This window comes from Bubalus kerabau, chromosome 17 (assembly GCF_029407905.1).
Source record: "Bubalus kerabau isolate K-KA32 ecotype Philippines breed swamp buffalo chromosome 17, PCC_UOA_SB_1v2, whole genome shotgun sequence".
Taxonomy (NCBI): Eukaryota; Metazoa; Chordata; class Mammalia; order Artiodactyla; family Bovidae; genus Bubalus; species Bubalus kerabau.
In genome coordinates, this window is record NC_073640.1 from 5,280,912 (window position 1) to 5,300,027 (window position 19,116).

Sequence of the window (19,116 nt, forward strand, 5' to 3'; positions counted from 1 at the left end):
AGAAATGAACTACTGACAGACACAATAATATGAATAATCTTTATAAAGTTACCTTGAAAGAACCCAGACAAAAAGAGTAACACTGTATGGCTCCAGTTATGTAAATTCTAGAAATTATAAACTAATATACCAAGATAGAAAGTAGTTGCCTTGGGATGGGGAGAGGAGGGAGGAACAGGTGGATGATGGATTACAAAGAGCCTGAGCAAACTTTCAGGACAACTGGTATGTTCATTACCTTGATTGTTATGATGGTTTTAGAAGTATACACAAATACTGATTGATACATACATCAATACTCACCAAATGGTATATCACATTAAGGAGGTGCAGTTTACTGTATATCAATTATACTGTAATAATAAAGTTTTTAAAGGAAAGCAAGAGACTAGTCTTTCTGAACCACATATACTCAAAAATGTAGATGAGAGTGAACAACAAAGAATGGAGATAAGTAATTTCTGTGTCATGTGGTCAAAATGCTACATTTTTCTGAAACAGAATGAAAATAGGTAAAATCAAGTATCATAATGTATATCATTCCAAGAGGGGAAAAGAAAGCCAAAAACTTGTCCTTTTAAATTTATTTGTTACTCTGTTCTCTTACCAGGGAATAATAACACATTTATTTTATCAAGTATATATTTTATCTGAGTTATACACTTACAAAATTTGTCAAATCAAGATATCCTTGAGGGACTTCCTTGGTGGTCCAGTGGCTAAGAATTTGTCTTGCAGTGTAGGAGATGTGGGTTCAATCCCTGGTCTGTAAACTAAGATCCTACATGCCACAGAGCAACTAAGCCTGTGCACGTCAACTACTGAAGCCTGTGCACTCCAAAGCCCACCAGTCCCAACTAGAGAGCTCAAGAACCGCAAGGAAAGACCCCGCACGATGCAACTAAGACCCAATGCAGCCAAATACATGAGTGAGTTGAGACACCTGAAAAAACAGATAGCCTTGAATCACACTTCTCCTTCACTAGGGAATTAAGTGAGAGAAAGTTTATTGTGATTTCTGCTAAAACAGAATTAGCAGAGCCAGAGAAACAAACATGGAAACTATAGGTTTTAAATCAACAAGGGAACTTGAGATTTTGCCTAGTTAATCATTAAAGGAAACAAGAAATTAGCATTATCAGCCTATCAGGAAGAGCTGGCTGTGCAGGACAGAACAGACACACTAAGAAATAAAGGAACAGATTACACCCAATTTGATGAACAACTGGAATAAATATTTTTCCAATTAATGGGGAAGGTTTCACTTGAAAATAAATCTTTTTATTAAAACTGTGAATGGAATATAGCAACATTATAAACAATCTTTTTACTTTCCCCTCAACTGGAGCCTCCTGATAGCCTCTCAACTCAGAGTTAGTATCAGTGAATAGAAAAATATATGATATTCAAGGGATTCCACTACAAATCCTGTACATACCTAAGTATGGGGGACACAGTTTTGAAGCATTTGAAAGGAATTTCTAAGTGGGGAGACACTAAATCAGGCAGAAGCAAAGGGACCTTACAGTTGGCAGAAATCATATGCTGAAGAGAGCAGGAAAAAATATCTACAACATTGGGCCTGTGCGGTTTGGTTTTCAACATTAAAACAACCTAAAATGAAACTTGAAAAGCGCACAAAAAAGAGAAAATCAGTACAATATTAATAAAATAATAATGTTCCCAAATTCTTTTACTTGGAATTTGTCAATGTGCACACTACTGAAAATAAGCATTCAATCTTGTTTTAACTTGAATTAGACCTTGGGGTAGTGTTTTTTTCAAACATTTCTAGGCTAAATGAATCTGCATTTTAGCAGGACATACAAGCAATTATAGTCCTTATCCTTGGACAACTCACACTTCTAAGTACGTCTTCTCTCACTTTACCATGGTTCAGCATCTCTGCCCTTCTGGTGAACAAGTTTACAGAAGTCAAACAGACAGTACAGACATCTCTGTAGTACCCTAACGTATCTGTATCAAGGAAAGTAACTAGGAAAAAAGTGATCTGGTGGGCTGTGGACAGTGTTCACCTACTAGTGAGTCCTGGATTATCCAAAAAGGGAGGAAATAAATAGAGTCCAACAATGAACATAAAAACTGAGGTTCTGGACTATTCACCTGGAAGGAAGGCGGACTGAGGAGAAGGTTGTGATACCACCAGGCAGCTCAAAGCATCACAGTATGTCATGACTCGACAGTTTCCTGTTTGAGACACTGTGAATGCCTTCTGGAAATGGTACTTCTGTTGACTCTGGCTGGTGGGCAGGCCACTTAGGAAATGTGCTTGGGAACCCCCAGGCTGTTGTGAGATCTTATCCTGACCGATAAGTTTCTGCAAGTCCTAAAACGAAAACGATTTTGAAGACATAAAGCTTTTTCGTCTGGTATTACCCTCAAATACAATTCCTTGATCTAATACAAGGATATTTCTCCTTTACATGAAAATATTAACATGAATTCTAAAGAACTGCTGCAGTTTTCACATATTTCAACAAGCAGTTGAAATAGGGAAAGCACATAATCATAAAGGGCCGAAAGTCTTTAATGATTTAGACAGTCACTTTGTCTAAAATTCTCACTTTTGGTAGATTCAAGGAAATGAAACGACCTAAACAAGTTGTGAATTATCAGGTGGCTGTTCCATTTTTTTTTTTTTTAATTCAGGATGCAGTAGAATTCATCATAAAGCACATATATAAGTTCTAACAAAAAATAAACAGTTGATCATGTTTCCTTCCTGAAAAACTTGGTAAATCCTATTTGTATCTGAGTGAAACTAAATATTTAGATGCCTTCTTAATTCCTATTCCAACAGTTCTTTGGATTAGAAAAGGCAAACTTACCTGAACACGACTTTGAAGCCTAGAGCATTTATCAGTGAGGGCTTGAAGCTGCAGCCGACACTGTGCCGAGTCTAATTCAGCCTTCTTCCTTAGCTTCTGTTCCTTTTGTAAGGAACTAGAGGGGGAAAGCCAGCAACAGGCGGATATTAGAAAGGCTACGAAAGACTTCTCATCAAGATGCACAGTAAATTTATGCTATGATATACACACTTTGACTATAAATATGTCATTTAGGGAATAAAATATAACGAGAAAAATCTCTCAAACCAAGAAACATTACAAAAGAATAGCACACAGGGCTGAGCTCATTAGCCTGCTGGAGTGGGTCTCACTGTTGAGGTAGGCAATGACCAGGAATTTGGCTCTTACTAAGGAATGGGGACATAAAATGCAAAATGAGGAATTACAGCCAAGCTCACTGCCTGAGTTAGAGTCAAATCAGAAAAGTGTAAAATGACCTGTTAAAAGACCAAGATGATCTACCAGATAAAAAGAAAATCAGCTACTGGATGTTCATGAGATATTCAAATAAATAACACTATAAAAAGAGGTTGGAAGTTTAAAAAAAAGTATATACCAGGTAAATGCTAAAAAAAAAAAAAAAAGAAGACCGATTACAATTAAAAAGGATAGGATGGACAAGCATAAAGAGGAATAATGTACAATGAAAGGACACATTCATAGGTATGAAAATCATAAATTCACATTTTAAAATATGAAATGCAAATAGAGATTTCCACTCCAATAAGATAGGAGAGAAAAAAGATGAAAATTGGAAAGGAAGAGATAAAGTGGCTCTTATTTATCTTCATGGAAAATTCAAGAGAACCCACAAGCTATTAAGAGTTTAGTAAGGTTACTAGAGTTAAGATCAAGAAAATTAGATCAACAGCATTCCCATATACCAGACAGATGATTTGTAAATGTAACAAAAAAAGTTCATTTGAAATAGCATTCTAACAGCAACCTAGGAATAAAGTTAAGGCCTTTAAGAAGCAAAATACAGTTATAAAAGACACAAGGAAAACAGTGAATAAGTGAAAGGATATTATATAATGTTGATGGCTAGAAAGACTAAACTGAAGCACTAGAACTAACAAACAGATCCTAGAACAAAAGGGTAGTCCATTTATTATATAGAAACATAAGTTAGAACAGAAGTAGCAATTTAAATTTATAGATAGGACATACTTCGCTGAAAGTAAAAACTTTTTCAACAAAGGATACCATAAACAAGTCAAAGAGACAAATCAAAAACTAGAAGATGACATATGCAATGTGCACAACCAACAAAGAGTTAGCATAAGGAAAACAAAGAACTATAAATCAGTAAGAAACAAATAAATAATATACTTGGCTCAATATAAATGAGTAAAATATTTGAACACAATTTACAGAACAGTATGTTCAACCTCATAAGTGATTGAGAAAAACATCATAAGAAAAGCAAACTAAAGTAAACGCTACTTCACTCCATGAAACTGGCAAAATTAAGTCTGATAATATAGAATAGATGAAGGTATGAAAAAAATGCAAAATCCCTTACATTACTGCTGCTGGTATAAACTGGAAAAGCCTCTACAAAGACCAATTTGACAATATCTAGTAAAGTTGAAATTACATGTTCCCTATGATAAAGCAAATCCATTTTTAGACATAATGAAACTCTCATCCATTTCTCTGCAACATGGCTTATACTAATGAAAACTGGAAACTACCTGTCTACCAATACAAAATACATATAGGAAAACTCTACAGAACTAGAACACTTTATAGAAATTAAAATGAATCAACGAGAGCTACATATCAACCAGGATATGTGCCTCAGAGTATTAAGCAAAATCAAGCTACAGAAGAAAAACTATAATCCAATAACATCTGCATAAAATGTGAAAACTTTCTAAATCACACTGTATGTGATTTATGGTCATAGATCATCTGAGAAAAGAGATGGAATTAAGAAAAACTTGGTGCACAAGGAAGCCTCCTCGATATCTATAAGGATGTATTTCTTTTTTTAAAGACCCAAAACAAATACGGAAAATGTTAAGATTTGATAAAGTTGAGCCTGTGGGTATTCATCCTATTAGTCTCGGTATGTATCACCATTTTGAAACTCTTCTCAAGAGGCTAAGGAGTACACCGATTGTAGTAATCAGCAAAGTTTTAAATACAATCATGCATTAATAGCCACCCCTACTGGTTTTGCCTTTTCAAGGAAATTTCCCTCACCACGTACCTGTCATTTTAACATACTACAAATAAATAGTCGTTGGAGTGAATAAAAAAAAGGCAAACAAGGAGTAAAATTTATACATCTGTAATTCCACTTTATAGTGACTTATGTTTTTTTCCAGTTCGCAAAAATATAACCACACTAACAACATGCTTTTACATGACAACATACTAATGTATTTCAACATCAGTTTTAATCAATGTATAGTGTTTCATCACATGGATATGCCAGAGTTTACTCAACCAATTAACCTTCTTGGTTTGGATTATTAACTAAATGAAAAGCCTGATTAAACACATTTTTGTACATATCCTTAATCATTTTTTTAGAATGCCTTTTAGACTTCTGAATTATATTGCCAAGGGCCTCTCTAAATGTTTATATCTATGTACATTTTTACCAGTAATGCATGAGCAAACCCACATCCCTGTACTCTCAATGCAGGGGGAGTGGTTTTTGGCTGCTGCTGCATGGCATGTGGAATCTCCTCCCCTGCCTCCCCTGCATCGCAAGGATGATTCTGAACCACTAGACCTGGGAATGCTGTTACCCGGGAATTCCCAATATTTATTGTTCTTAAAGCATATTTTATAAGTACTGCTTTTAGCAATTGTCCATGGGCTTCCCAAATCCCAATAATTTCTTGCATTGTATTGCTTCAGTTATGAGACTTCCTTGTAGAATACTGTGGCAGGAGGGCTTAGGGACACAAGAAGCAAAAATTCTCAGTTTTTAAAAAAGTATCTAAGCCTATTCTAATGACAAGGAGGTTGAGACTTGGAGTGTGTTCTAGATGGCCATGAATTGGCCACAATGAATTGGCCACTCATTCCCTGATTCAGTATTCACCGCATTTAGTGGCAGAGGCAGACAGTAAAGGTAATCCCTTAGGGAAGAAGCTGGACAGGCTACCAAAAAATCCAGGCTAACTTTCTGTATGGGTCTGCTGCCCAGCTTAGGTGTGAGGTATTACTGTATGGCTAAAGGTTTCTCTATGACTTTTGATTTCAGGAGGGCTTACCAGACCATGTCTTGGCCTCCCCAAGTCATATTACCAAAGACTTAAGTCTTAGCGCTGACTCCAAGTTCACAGGAATGCCAAAGTGCTCCTGCAGAGCTACCTGCTCCAATCAGCACACAACCCTCAGGCCCTGAAAATGGAGGCTTATGAGAGGTGCTGAGCACACGGATGAGCGCAGCAGTCTACCACCTGTTGCTCTTCTTTCAACTCCCTCTCTTTCAAGAAAGGAGATTTTTATCCTCAACTTCTCAGTTGTTTTCCTATGCATTGACTTCATTTTCTGATATTCTATACTAGCTTTTTTCCCTGAAGAGTTCAAGCAAAAGTCCTGGGGCTCACATTCATTGAGCTAGGTGAAGTCACAATAATTTGTTACTCCAGATCATCACTTTTAATCCAATTTGGAGAGCAAACCGTGCATCAGGTGATCAGACATGTATCATAAGTCACAATGTTAAATTGCCAACAATCCCCAGAGATCCCTAGTCACAGTCCAAGGAAAGCCTCAGAATCACACTAAGAGTGAATCATACCCTCTTTTTCAGATGAGCCTACAAAGAACCAAAAGGGAATGTTCCAGCTAGACAGACTCTTTCCACCTACCTCTTCATGAGCTCCTGCTCACTAGTGTCCAAAGGTCTCAAGGTCCGGGCATAAAGGACAACGATATCACTTTGCTTGGCTTTCTTGTTGCACTAAGGAGCCAAATAGGACACAATTAGTGTGGTTCTAGGAATTCGCCTGAGTTAACATGTTGACTGTGCACATACACAGTTCTTAACTACGGTCTCTACCTGGGGACATTTTCGGGTCTGTCCTCTGAGCCACTTCGAAATGCATTTGTACCCAAAGAGGTGCCCACAGCGCAATGCAGAGAGCCGGTGATCCCCAGCATTGGTCCACTGCTCCAAACATATTGTGCAAGTGTCTCCTTCATCCTCATCCACAGAAGCAGAAGTTAGAGAAGGGTTAGACTTCTGGGGAGACTGCTGGATGGAAACCATAATACATTCAAATTAGAGAAAATGCAAAATCTGTCTTGAAGATATGAAACTAACAAATTAACAAAAGTCACACAAAAATGAACAAACTCAACTGAAAAATGCCAAAGAAAAACCCAATACCCATGAATCACTTCACATTCTTTCCAGAGTGCAATCTGGTCAAAGATAATATAAACCGTGATATTATTATTATCCTTTGAACTCATGAAATTCTTGATTTTTTTTCATTCAAATGACAAAAAGGAGCTAATTTACAAAGATACTAAAACAAAACAAACCCGGAAGTTAATAACCCAGTTAAATAACACAGGGAATATTAAGTCTTTGATACATTTGAAATTAGGTTCATAATTCAAGTAACTATAAAATATCTGGGAAAAAAAAAAAAAATCTGGTCCATGTGAATAAAGATAAAAATACAAGGGAAAAGAGAAAGGAATATAAACAGTTCACACAAAAATACGAATGGCTGGTAAGTGTTCAGCTATAATTAAAGAAACAAAAATTAAACTATGTTTTTACTTCTTTTCATCTATTAGATAAAGTCTGGTAACATGAAGCACTGAGGGTGAGGGAGAAATGGGCATGCTTACATACTGCTGTTCCAAGCAGAAACTGGCATAAATTTTCCAGAGGGCAACTTGGCATTATCTATCAAAACTAAAAATACAAACATTCTTCCTTTGATAAAGCAACCTCTCTGGAAGAAATATATCCCATGAATATAACCACAAATATTTGCCAAGACAATAATGCAAAGATGCTCAGTGCAGCATGATCTTAGTAGGAAGCAACAATAGTGCACATGCAAGGGAAGAATTAACTAAAAATGTATTCCTATGTAAAAACACTATGCAGCTATTACTACCAGTAAGAATGAGATTCAATTTTATGTTGGATAGTCACTAAGTTATGTCCGACTCTTTGTGACCCCCATGGACTGTAGCCCACCAGGCTTCTCTGTGCATGGGACTTCCCAGGCAAGAATACTGAAGTGGGTACCCATTTCCTTCAATTTTATGTACTGACAATAAAAAGCTCTCCAAGAGAAACTTCCCTGGTGGTCTAGTAACTGGGAATCTGCATTCCAATGCAGGGGACATGGGTTTAATCCCTGGTCAAGGAACTAGGATTCCACATGCCACAGAGCAACTAAGCCTAGGCACTGCAACGACTAAGCCTGTGCACTCCAGAGCACAGAGAAGAGAAGCTTGTGTGCTGCAACTAAAGAAGCCCCTGCGTGCTGCAACGAAGACCCAGCACAGCCAAAATTTAAAAAAAAAAAGACATGACTAGAATCAAGATTAGTTGAGCAATTAATCACACATTTAATCACTTAGTCCTACAATTAAAAAAAAAAGCTCTCCAAGATACAACAAGTCAGGGGGAAAAGAAATCAGTCCTGGAACAGGATAGTATATAATCTCTCTTGTGTAAATTTTAAAATAGAGCATTTAAATGAATTCAGTAAAGTCGAAGGATACAAAATTCATCTATAGAAATCTGTTGCATTTCTACACACTAACAATGAACTATCAGAAGGAGAAATTAAGAAATATAATCTCATTTATGACCTGTATTAAAAAGAATAAAATAAACTAGAATTAAATCTAACCAAAGAGGTAAAAGACCTGGACTCTGAAAACTATGACATTGATGAAAGAAACTGAAGATGACATAAACAATTGGAAAAACATATTATGCTCATTGGAAGAATTAACATTGTTAAAATAATCATCCTCCTACCAAGGCAATCTACAGATGCAATGCAATCCCTGCCAAAATATGAACAGCATTTTTCATAGAACTAGACTAAATGATTTTAAATTTATATGAAAACAAAAGACTAGAAATAGCCAAAGCAATCTCAAGAAAGAAACCAAAGGTGGAAATATCACACTCTCTGATTTCAATCTGTACTACAAAGCTACAGTAATCACAACAGTAAGGTACCATCATATAAGCAGACATACAGATCAACAGAACAGAACAAAGGGTGCAAAAACAAACCCACACTTACTTGGGCCATTAATTTACGAAAACAGAGGCAAGAGTAGACAACGGAGAAAGATAGTCTCTTCAATAAATGCTGTTGGGAAATCTGGACAACTACATGCAAAAGAAATCAAATTGGACCACTTTCTCTAACTTTCTATTTTATAATGGACTATAACAATATTGTGATAGTTTCAGGTGTACAGCAAAGGGACTCAGCCAAACACTGGACTACTTTCTCACATCATATACAAAAGTAACCTTAAAATGGACTACAGATTTAAATATAAGATCTGAAACCATAAAATTCATGGAAGAAAACATAGGCAATAAAGCTCTTTAACAGCAGTCCTAGCAATATTTTTTTGAATATGTCTCCTCAAGCAAGGGAAGGAAGCAAAAACAAACAAACGAGAGTATCAAACTTGAAGCTTTTGCACAGTAAAAGAAACTAACAACAAAATGAATAGGCAGCCTACTGAATAGGAGAAGATATTAAAAGATATATCGGATAAAGGGTTAATATCCAGAATAAATGAAGAGCTCACACAACTCAATAGCAAAGAAAACCTGATTAAAAATGGTCAGAAGGCGGGAACAGACATTTTGCCAAAGAGATGGCCAAGAGACACATAAAAAGAAAAGATGCTCAACATTAGTAATTATCAGTTCAGTTCAGTTGCTCAGTCGTGTCCGACTCCTTGTGACCCATGAATTGCAGCACACCAGGCCTCCCTGTCCATCACCAACTTCCGGAGTTCACCCAAACTCATGAGTCAGTGATACCATCCAACCATCTCATCCTCTGTTGTCCCCTTCTCTTCCTGCCCTCAATCTTTCCCAGCATCAGGGTCTTTTCAAATGAGTCAGTTCTTCGCATCAGGTGGCCAAAGTATTGGAGCTTCAGCTTCAACATCAGTCCTTCCAATGAACACCCAGGACTGAGCTCCTTTAGGATGGACTGGTTGATCTCCTTGCAGTCCCAGGGACTCTCAAGAGTCTTCTCCAACACCACAGTTCAAAAGCATCAATTCTTCGGCACTCAGTTTTCTTTATAGTCCAACTCTCACATCCATACATGACCACTGGAAAAACCATAGCCTTGACTAGATGGACCTTTGTTGGCAAAGTAATGCCTCTGCTTTTCAGTATGCTGTCTAGGTTGATCATAACTTTCCTTCTAAGGAGTAAGCGTCTTTTAATTTCACGGCTGCAATCACCATCTGCAGTGATTTTGGAGCCCAGAAAAATAAAGCCAGCCACTGTTTCCCCATCTATTTGCCATGAAGTGATGGGACCAGATGCCATGATCTTCGTTTTCTGAATGTTGAGCTTTAGGCCAACTTTTTCATTCTTCTCTTTCACTTTCATCAAGAGGCTCTTTAGTTCTTCTTCACTTTCTGCCATACAGGTGGTGTCATCTGCGTATCTGAGGTTATTGATATTCCTCCCGGCAATCTTGATTCTAGCTTGTGCTTCCTCCAGCCCAGCGTTTCTCATGATGTACTCTGCATATAAGTTAAATAAGCAGGGTGACAATATACAGCCTTGATGTACTCTTTTTCCTATTTGGAACCAGTCTGTTGTTCCATGTCCAGTTCTAGCTGTTGCTTCCTGACCTGCATATAGGTTTCTCAAGAGGCAGGTCAGGTGGTCTGGTATTCCCATCTCTTGAAGAATTTTCCACAGTTTCTTATGATCCACATAGTCAAAGGCTTTGGCATAGTCAATAAAGCAGAAATAGATGTCTTTCTGGAACTCTCTTGCTTTTGCGATGATCCAGCGGATGTTGGCAATTTGATCTCTGGTTCCTCTGCCTTTTCTAAAACCAGCTTGAACATCTGGAAGTTCACGGTTCACATATTGCTGAAGCCTGGCTTGGAGAATTTTGAGCATGACTTTACTAGCGTGTGAGATGAGTGCAATTGTGTGGTGGTTTGAGCATTCTTTGGCATTGCCTTTCTTTGGGATTGGAATGAACACTGACCATTTCCAGTCCTGTGGCCACTGCTGAGTTTTCCAAATTTGCTGGCAGATTGAGTGCAGCACTTTCACAGCATCATCTTTGAGGATTTCAAATAGCTCAACTGGAATGCCATCACCTCCACTAGCTTTGTTCGTAGTGATGCTTCCTAAGCCCTAGTTGACTTCACATTCCAGGATGTCTGGCTCTAGGTCAGTGATCACACCATCATGTTTATCTTGGTCATGAAGATTTTTTGTTCAGTTCTTCTGTGTATTCTTGCCACGTCTTCTTAATATCTTCTGCTTCTGTTAGGTTCATACCATTTCTGTAGTTTACTGAGCCCCATTTTTGCATGAAATGTTCCCATGGTATCTCTAACTTTCTTGAAGAGATCTCTAGTCTTTCCCATTCTATTGTTTTCCTCTATTTCTTTGCATTGAGCACTGAGGAAGGCTTTCTTATCTCCCCTTGCTATTCTTCGGAACTCTGCATTCAAATGGGTATATCTTTCCTTTTTGCTTCCCTTCTTTTCACAGCTATTTGTAAGGCCTCCTCAGACAGACATTTTGCTTTTTTGCATTTATTTTTCTTGGGGATGGTCTTGATTCCCGTCTCCTGTACAATGTCACGAACCTCCATCCATAGTTCATCAGGCACTCTGTCTATAGGATCTAGTCCCTTAAATCTATTTCTCACTTCCACTGTATAAAGGATTTGATTTAGGTAATACGTGAATGTGATTATCAAGGACATGCAAATTAAAACCACAAAAAGATACTACCTTATACCTGTCAGAATGGCATTCGTCAAAACAACAACAGATAGCAAGCATTGGCAAGGATACAGAGAAGAGGAAACACTTGTGAACTGTTGGTAGGAACATAAGCTGGTGCAGCCACTAAGGAAACAGTATGGATTACGGACAAATACCATATGATCTCACTTAAATGGAATCTAAAACATAAAACAACAAAAAACCTGCAGACTAACAGACACAGAGAACAAATGGGTGAGTGCCAAAGGGAAGGGAGTGGGGGGGTATGACAAAACAGGTTGAAGGGGATTAAGAGGTAGTAACTTGCACTCATCTCACACGCTAGCAAAGTAATGCTCAAAATTCTCCAAGCCAGGCTTCAACAGTACGTGAACCGAGAACTTCCAGATGTTCAAGCTGGATTTAGAAAAGGCAGAGGAACCAGAGATCAAATTGCCAACATCTGCTAGATCATCGAAAAAGCAAGAGAGTTCCAAAAAGACATCTACTTCAGCTTTATTGACTATGCCAAAGCCTTTGACTGGGTGGATCACAATAAACTGTGGAAAATTCTTCAAGAGATGGGAATACCAGACCACCTGACCTACCTCCTGAGAAACCTGTATGCAGGTCAGGAAGCAACAGTTAAAACTGGACATGGAACAACAGACTGGTTCCAAATAGGAAAAGGAGTACATCAAGGCTGTACATTGTCACCTTGCTTATTTAACTTATATGCAGAGTACATCATGAGAAATGCCAGGCTAGATGAATCACAAGCTGGATAAAGATTGCAGGGAGAATTATCAATAACTTCAGATATGCAGATGACCGCCCTTATGGAAGAAAGTGAAGAACTAAAGAGCCTCTTGATCAAAGTGAAAGAGGAGAGTAAAAAAGTAGGCTTAAAGCTCAACATCCAGAAAACTAACATCATAGCACCTGGTCCTATCACTTCATGGCCAACAGATGGGGGAACAATGGAAACTGACAGACTTTATTAGCTTGGGCTCCAAAATCACGGCAGATAGTGACAGCAGCCATGAAATTAAAAGACGCTTGCTCCGTGGAAGAAAAGCTATGACCAACTTAGAGAGCATATTAAAAAGTAGAGATAATTATTTTGCTGACAAAGGTTCATCTAGTCAAAGCTATAGTTTTTCCAGAAGTCAAGGATGAATGTGACAGTTGGACCATAAAGCTGAGCACACTGAAGAATTGATGCTTTTGAACTATGGTGTTGGAGAAGACTCTTGAGAGTCCCTTGGACTGCAAGGGGATTCAACCAGTCCATCCTAAAGGAAATCAGTCCTGAATATTCATTGGAAGGATTGATGTTGAAGCTGAAACTCCAATACTTTGGCCACCTGATGCAAAGAACTGATCATTGGAAAAGCCCGTGATGCTGGGCAAGACTGAAGGCAGGAGAAGGGCACAACAGAGGATGAGATGGTTGGATGGCATCAACAACTTGATGGACATAAGTCTGAGCAAGCAGTGGGGAGTTGGTGATGGACAGGGAAGCCTGGTGTGCCGCCATCCATTGGGTCTCAAAGAGTTGGACACAACTGAGTGACTGAACTTCCAGTTATAAAATAATAAACCATGGGGATGTAACATATAGCTTGAGGAATGTGGTCAATAATACTGTAATAATTTTGTATGGGGACAAATGGTTACTAAATTTATTGTGGTGATCACTTTATAATGTATGCAAATGTCAAGTCACTTTGCAGTACACCTGAAACTAACATTGTATGTCAACTATATTTCAATAAAGAAAAAAATTATACATATAAGTAAATTTACATGAGCATAATTTTTCTAAAGAGAATAAATAAAAAGAGAAATATGCAAAAAGTGAATCAATGATGTTTCAGAACTGGCAGGGTCCACAGTTTATATAAATATGTCTCATATTAAGGACAGTGATACTACTTTTAAAAATAAAAACGGTTTATCTCATAGCAAGCATTCTGCCAGACAGTTCATAAATTGCATTCATGTCTGCTATTTTAATTGATACATAACCTTGTTAGGTGGGCAGGACAAGTTTTCAAACCTTCCCCCACCCTCTGTTTTTAAACCAAAGGGTAAGGAGTCACACAAATGATGAGTAACACCTGGGCCCCCTGCCGACAAAGTCGGTGAGTTTTCCATTTTAGCCTGCAGTCTCCTTTTTAAATGTAAATGCAAATTTAAAAGGATGTTCATATTACCTGTTTGGGGAGAGTGTCTTCTCCACCAGCACATGTAACTTCTTGGTCTGTTGAGGTGTCTTCTAGTTCCTCTGTCAAGTTGTTTCCAGAAATGATGGGACAGGTAACATATAAAAGACGATATAAGTCAGGTATGAGGCTAGCAGGAGAGCCTAACTCACCACAGCTTTCCCTTTTACAGCAACACTACCAATTAGAAATGGCAGGGAGAGCAGATTCAGTCTCTGGTTGGGGAACTAAGATCCCACATGTATCAAGGAGCCAAAAAAAAAAAAAAAAAAGAATTCACTGATGCTATTTCAATCTAAGACCCTATGAATACATTCATTACTTTTTTTAATGCTCAAACTGCCCCAAAATGCTCAAAGTTCCCTAAGCCACTAGGTTCTCTTTCAAGGTTGCGCCTATGCCTACTGACATAACTGTTAAGACATACAGCTTTGCTTTCTACCACAATAAAATGCCCTAGGCTCATCCTGTATATCTCCTATCACAGACTTGGAAAAAAGTCACCAATTCAGTGGGTCACAAATCACATAAAATTGCAAGCCAGATAAAATCCTTTCAGTATAGTTACGACCAGTGTAAGCTCATGGCATCACCAACTCAACAGACATGAGTCTGAGTAGCATCACCAACTCAACAGACATGAGTCTGAGTAAACTGTGGGAGTTGGTGACGGACAGGGAGGCCTGGCATGCTACAGTCCATAGGGTCGCAAGGAGTCGGACACGACTGAGCGACTGAACTGACTGAGTGTAAGCTCTGTACTATAAAGCAGTAATCTATGACCTCCAGAGTGAAGAGGAAAAGTATCAAAACACAAGTCTAGTTTCTAGCCTTTTGGAGCCTAAGCTTTTCGGATGTTGACCTTGTGAATGAAATCTGGATAAAGAATACTCACCTTCTAAAACAACAGCTTCAGGCTCCTCTGCCTGGGCAACTCCCTCCTCAAACTCTGTGGAGCTGTCACTGTCAGAATCAGAACTACCTGATACCTGCAAGTCATCAGAGACAGGATTCCTAGTCTCTGAATCATAAGAGGTGGTTGATGAATGAGGCTGGGTCCTGCTCGCTTGAAAGAAAGCATCCAACGGTGCTCTCAACCTACGCACGGAGAAAGACAAGAGAATTCTAGTACAACATACTATCATCACAAGAATAATCCACAGTAATCTGGAGGTAAATCCTAGTCATTTTAATGCATCACCAGGCCATTAAATGTTGAAGTAGGAACAGACATTCAGGCAGATGCTGACTGGACTACATATGCTCTTTCCATTCAATTAGTCCATTAGCTCACACTGAAGCTGGACCCTTCTGCTAAAAGCTAATCTTACTTTACTGGTACTTCTTTTGTCAATATCTTTTAAAGGCATGACTCATTAATACATTAAAAGAAAGAGAGAAAACTAACTTGGCAATTTGCTGATATTAGGGGGCTGAAAAGAGAGTGAGCAAGACAAAAAACGGCCCTATTGATCAAATACAGCCTCATGAATTCTGCTGCTGCAGCTACTCAGACCAAGGTCTTTGGGGGTATTAAGTCTGGCTACAGTCATTATTGTTTCAACTCTCATTTTAAGCCATTTTTCTTTTCAAGTTAAAAATGCTAAAAAAAAAAAAAAATAAAAGTTAAAAGTTCTTTCTTTTGCCCAAACTTTCTGTTGAGCTCTCCAGTCATTTTTTTTCCATTTAGTACATGTGTCAACTCCAGTATTTCTACTTTGTACATTTTTATAACTTCAGTCTCTTTATTAAAACTGTCTACCTGGTGACACAGTGTTTTATCCTTTGCTTTAGTTTTTTGAATATATTTAAATAATCTAGTAAGTTCAACATTTTGGTTTCTTCATAAACAATTTTTTTTCCTGTGTAATTATATTTTCTTTACACATCTTATATTTTCTTGAAAATTGGACATCTCATAAAACACAATGTGATAACTCTGGAAATGAGAATTCACCATTCCCAGGGTTTGTTGCTGTTATTTATTATAGTTGCTACTGTTTGTTTAATGACTTTCTGAAGCAATTCTATAAAGTTTGCATTCTTTGCTATGCGTGCTGATTAGCTTTGTGCTCAGCTCATGACTAGACAGAGATTTCCTTAAACACCTGGAATCAGTAAGCCTCCCAGTCTTCACTGAGGTGTCTGACGTGTGTGTTGGGGCACATCATCAGTAATCAGCCAGGCAGGTGACAACTCTACAACTCTGGTCAGCCAGAGATGAGAGCTAACTGCCTTAGTGCCTTCTTAGGCCTTTGCTGAGCATGGGTACAGCGGCACACAGCCCTCGACATGTATGTGGCCTTTTAGATTCCCAAGAATATGTCAGAACTTTTTAAAACCCCATATGAAGATCACATTCCCCAGCTTTTCCTTTTAGGCTTTTTGATTAGTCTAATGTTTGCCCCAGTGACCATCCACTGCCTCAAGCAGATCCTGGGGAATAGGCTTTAAGTATAAGCCAGGAATAACCTTTCAAGTGGCATTTTCCAGGAAATCACTAAACAGGTGAAACAAGAATTCTTTGGGATTGAGGTTTCAAAGTACCTCCAATTCCATTCTACTCTCTCTAGTTGCTTCTAGGCTACTGGCCTTTCACTGTGATTACAGGCAGTTTTCAAGACTATTATGGAGCTGAAGAGAATGGGAATAGGGAATGCCACAAAGCTCACAGTTCTTACTGAGACTCAACTGGCTTTCTTTGAGACTCACTCACTGAACTGCTATAAGCACTGGATAATTTCCAGAATACTGAAATAGTTGATTTTGATAAATGTTGGCAGTTGTTTCATTGATTCGATACAGAGGATTTTTCTGAGGTCCTTATTCTGCCATTTACACTAATGTCACTCAGGTTTGCCTTTTTAAGAAAATGCTAAGCAAGTTTACATATTTATTTTTAAGAACTGTGCATGAACAGCAGCTATAGCTACTCATGAGGATAAGCACATAAGCACAGCACTGCCTAAGAACATTTGAACTAAATGAAATACATAATAAAGTTAACCTATTACAAGCATAGGGCTTCCCTTATAGCTCAGTAGATAAAGAATCTGCCTACTGCAATGCAGGAGACCCAGGTTCAATTCCTGGGTCAGAAGATCCCGTGGAGAAGGAAATGGCAACCCAATCCAGTATTCTTGCTTCAAGAATACCATGGGCAAGGAGCCTGGCAGGCTACAGTCCATGGGGTCGTAAGAGTCGGACATGACTTAGCGCCTAAACCACCATCATTACATGCATATCAATAGCATTCTATATAGAAACCAGCAAAAATTAAGTGATTAACTTTTAAAAAAAAATCACTCATCAATATTGCTTTTATTAGCAAATAGGCATTTCCAAGGTCAGCAGGGGACTATGAAGAGCAACTGGGAGACAGTGCTTAGGAGTATAGTCTTAAAATCCTCCTATTTTCCTGCACTCATCATCTCTGGATTAAATAACAGTAGAATAAATTCTTGCCCCTTGCTTACCCTCTGTAGTCCTAGATTCCATAAGCTCCATGAAAACAGGTACCCTGATCTGTCCTGTTCAGATGTATGTATCTCCAAGGCAAAAGTTCAGTCTCGCACATAGTGGAGTGTTACAAATAGTTGACAAATGAATGATGATGCTGACAGTCAGAATCAAGCAGCCTCAAACAAAGAAATAGGAAAGGAGTTTGTGACCTTGATTGAGAAGTAGTTGGGAAGAATATCCCACTAGGTAGGTTTCCCCAATGTGGTGGAACCTGAGGCAAAAGCATCTCACCTTGGCCCAGGCTCTCAATACCTGGTGCAGGGGTAGTGTGTCAGGTGAGTAAATGCCGCCAAACACCATCATGAGAAATTCACTTCAAGATATTCAGAAGGTATAAGCAAATCAATCCTGGGAAAGCTCAGACTTCTGTGTGAATTTAGTGTGGAATTTATTTACAACACAATATTTAATGGCAAAAAATTTTAATGTCTCATTTATCAGGCTTCAGAATCCATGTTCTCTGCAGTGCTTTGCCTTGAAGGTTTATTCTCTTTGTGGAGACAGACAAACTGACATCATTTAACATCTAAATTCTGTAGCTCAATCCCTGAGCACAGATTCTACATACATCAAGAAATTTTCTGATTATAGAGTTTGGCTTCTGTGTGTCAGTATCCTCTAGGAGACCCATACTGACAATGCCAGAGAATCTGGTCTCTGTGCTGTTTCTAATTTTCTCTGTAAACTGGCGTCTGGTTTATAAGTGTCGTTCTCCTGTGAACTCATTACACTAATGTTCCAAACCAAGTGCAATCCCCTCACCCACTTACTCAATGTATGAACAACCAAGCCTGAGGACAATTTAAGAGTCCTCTTCACAGTTCCTGAGGATACCACTCTCAATTCTCAGCCCCCTTATTATTTCAACAGGGTCGCCAAATTGCATGACAAGGTACCTTCATCTATGACACAAATATATGAAATCCTACTTTGCTTTGAAAATCATTGTAAATGGCACCTTAAAATAACAGAGTAGCATGCACTTGCAACTCCTGTCAACACAGAACTAGGCTCTTCTCACCCTTGATGGATCACATCCATCATTGACCAGGCATTAGACTACAGCTACAGTAACAGCAGCCCTGATACACTAATCAGCAGGATCCATTGAAAAGGATGCTGAAATTCAGAATCAGAAGGCACAATTCCAATTCCAGGGTTATCTCAGTCAAATCATAAATCACCCCATCATCTTCCTCATTTGTAAAACACAGGTAACAGATGGCCCAGCTACCACTATTTAGTACCATCTCATTCTTTTAAATATTTATTTTTTTATTATTTATTTGTTTGGCTGTGCCTGGTCTTAGTTGTGGCATGCAAACTATCAGTTGCCACATGTGGGATTAAGTTTTCTAACCAGGGATTGATCCCAGGCCCCCTGCATTGGGAGTGCAGAGTCTTAGGCACAGGACCACCATGGAAGCCCCACATTATTTTCATAGTGTTAGAAAAATGGATCTGATTGAAGCTTCCTTTATTTGCTTTTGTAGACAACAGTCAGATCCAGGTTCCAACATCAGCTCTAACCTCCTCTGTAC

General features: G+C 38.4%; 1 protein-coding gene across 2 annotated transcripts in view; it reads right to left on the minus strand.

The window, feature by feature from the left end:
- RFWD3 (ring finger and WD repeat domain 3) overlaps positions 1-19,116 on the minus strand; it is a 34,141-nt gene that overhangs the window by 9,126 nt on the left and 5,899 nt on the right. The window contains exons 3-8 of one of the 2 annotated variants that reach the window (XM_055551853.1): positions 14,949-15,151; positions 14,045-14,115; positions 6,901-7,092; positions 6,710-6,801; positions 2,850-2,964; positions 2,125-2,347 (exon numbers count right to left, since the gene is read on the minus strand). In XM_055551853.1, the coding sequence (XP_055407828.1) occupies positions 2,125-2,347; positions 2,850-2,964; positions 6,710-6,801; positions 6,901-7,092; positions 14,045-14,115; positions 14,949-15,151 (896 nt within the window). Of the gene's footprint in view, positions 1-2,124; positions 2,348-2,849; positions 2,965-6,709; positions 6,802-6,900; positions 7,096-14,044; positions 14,116-14,948; positions 15,152-19,116 lie in introns of both variants that reach the window. The other variant, XM_055551852.1, reaches the window with a different exon arrangement.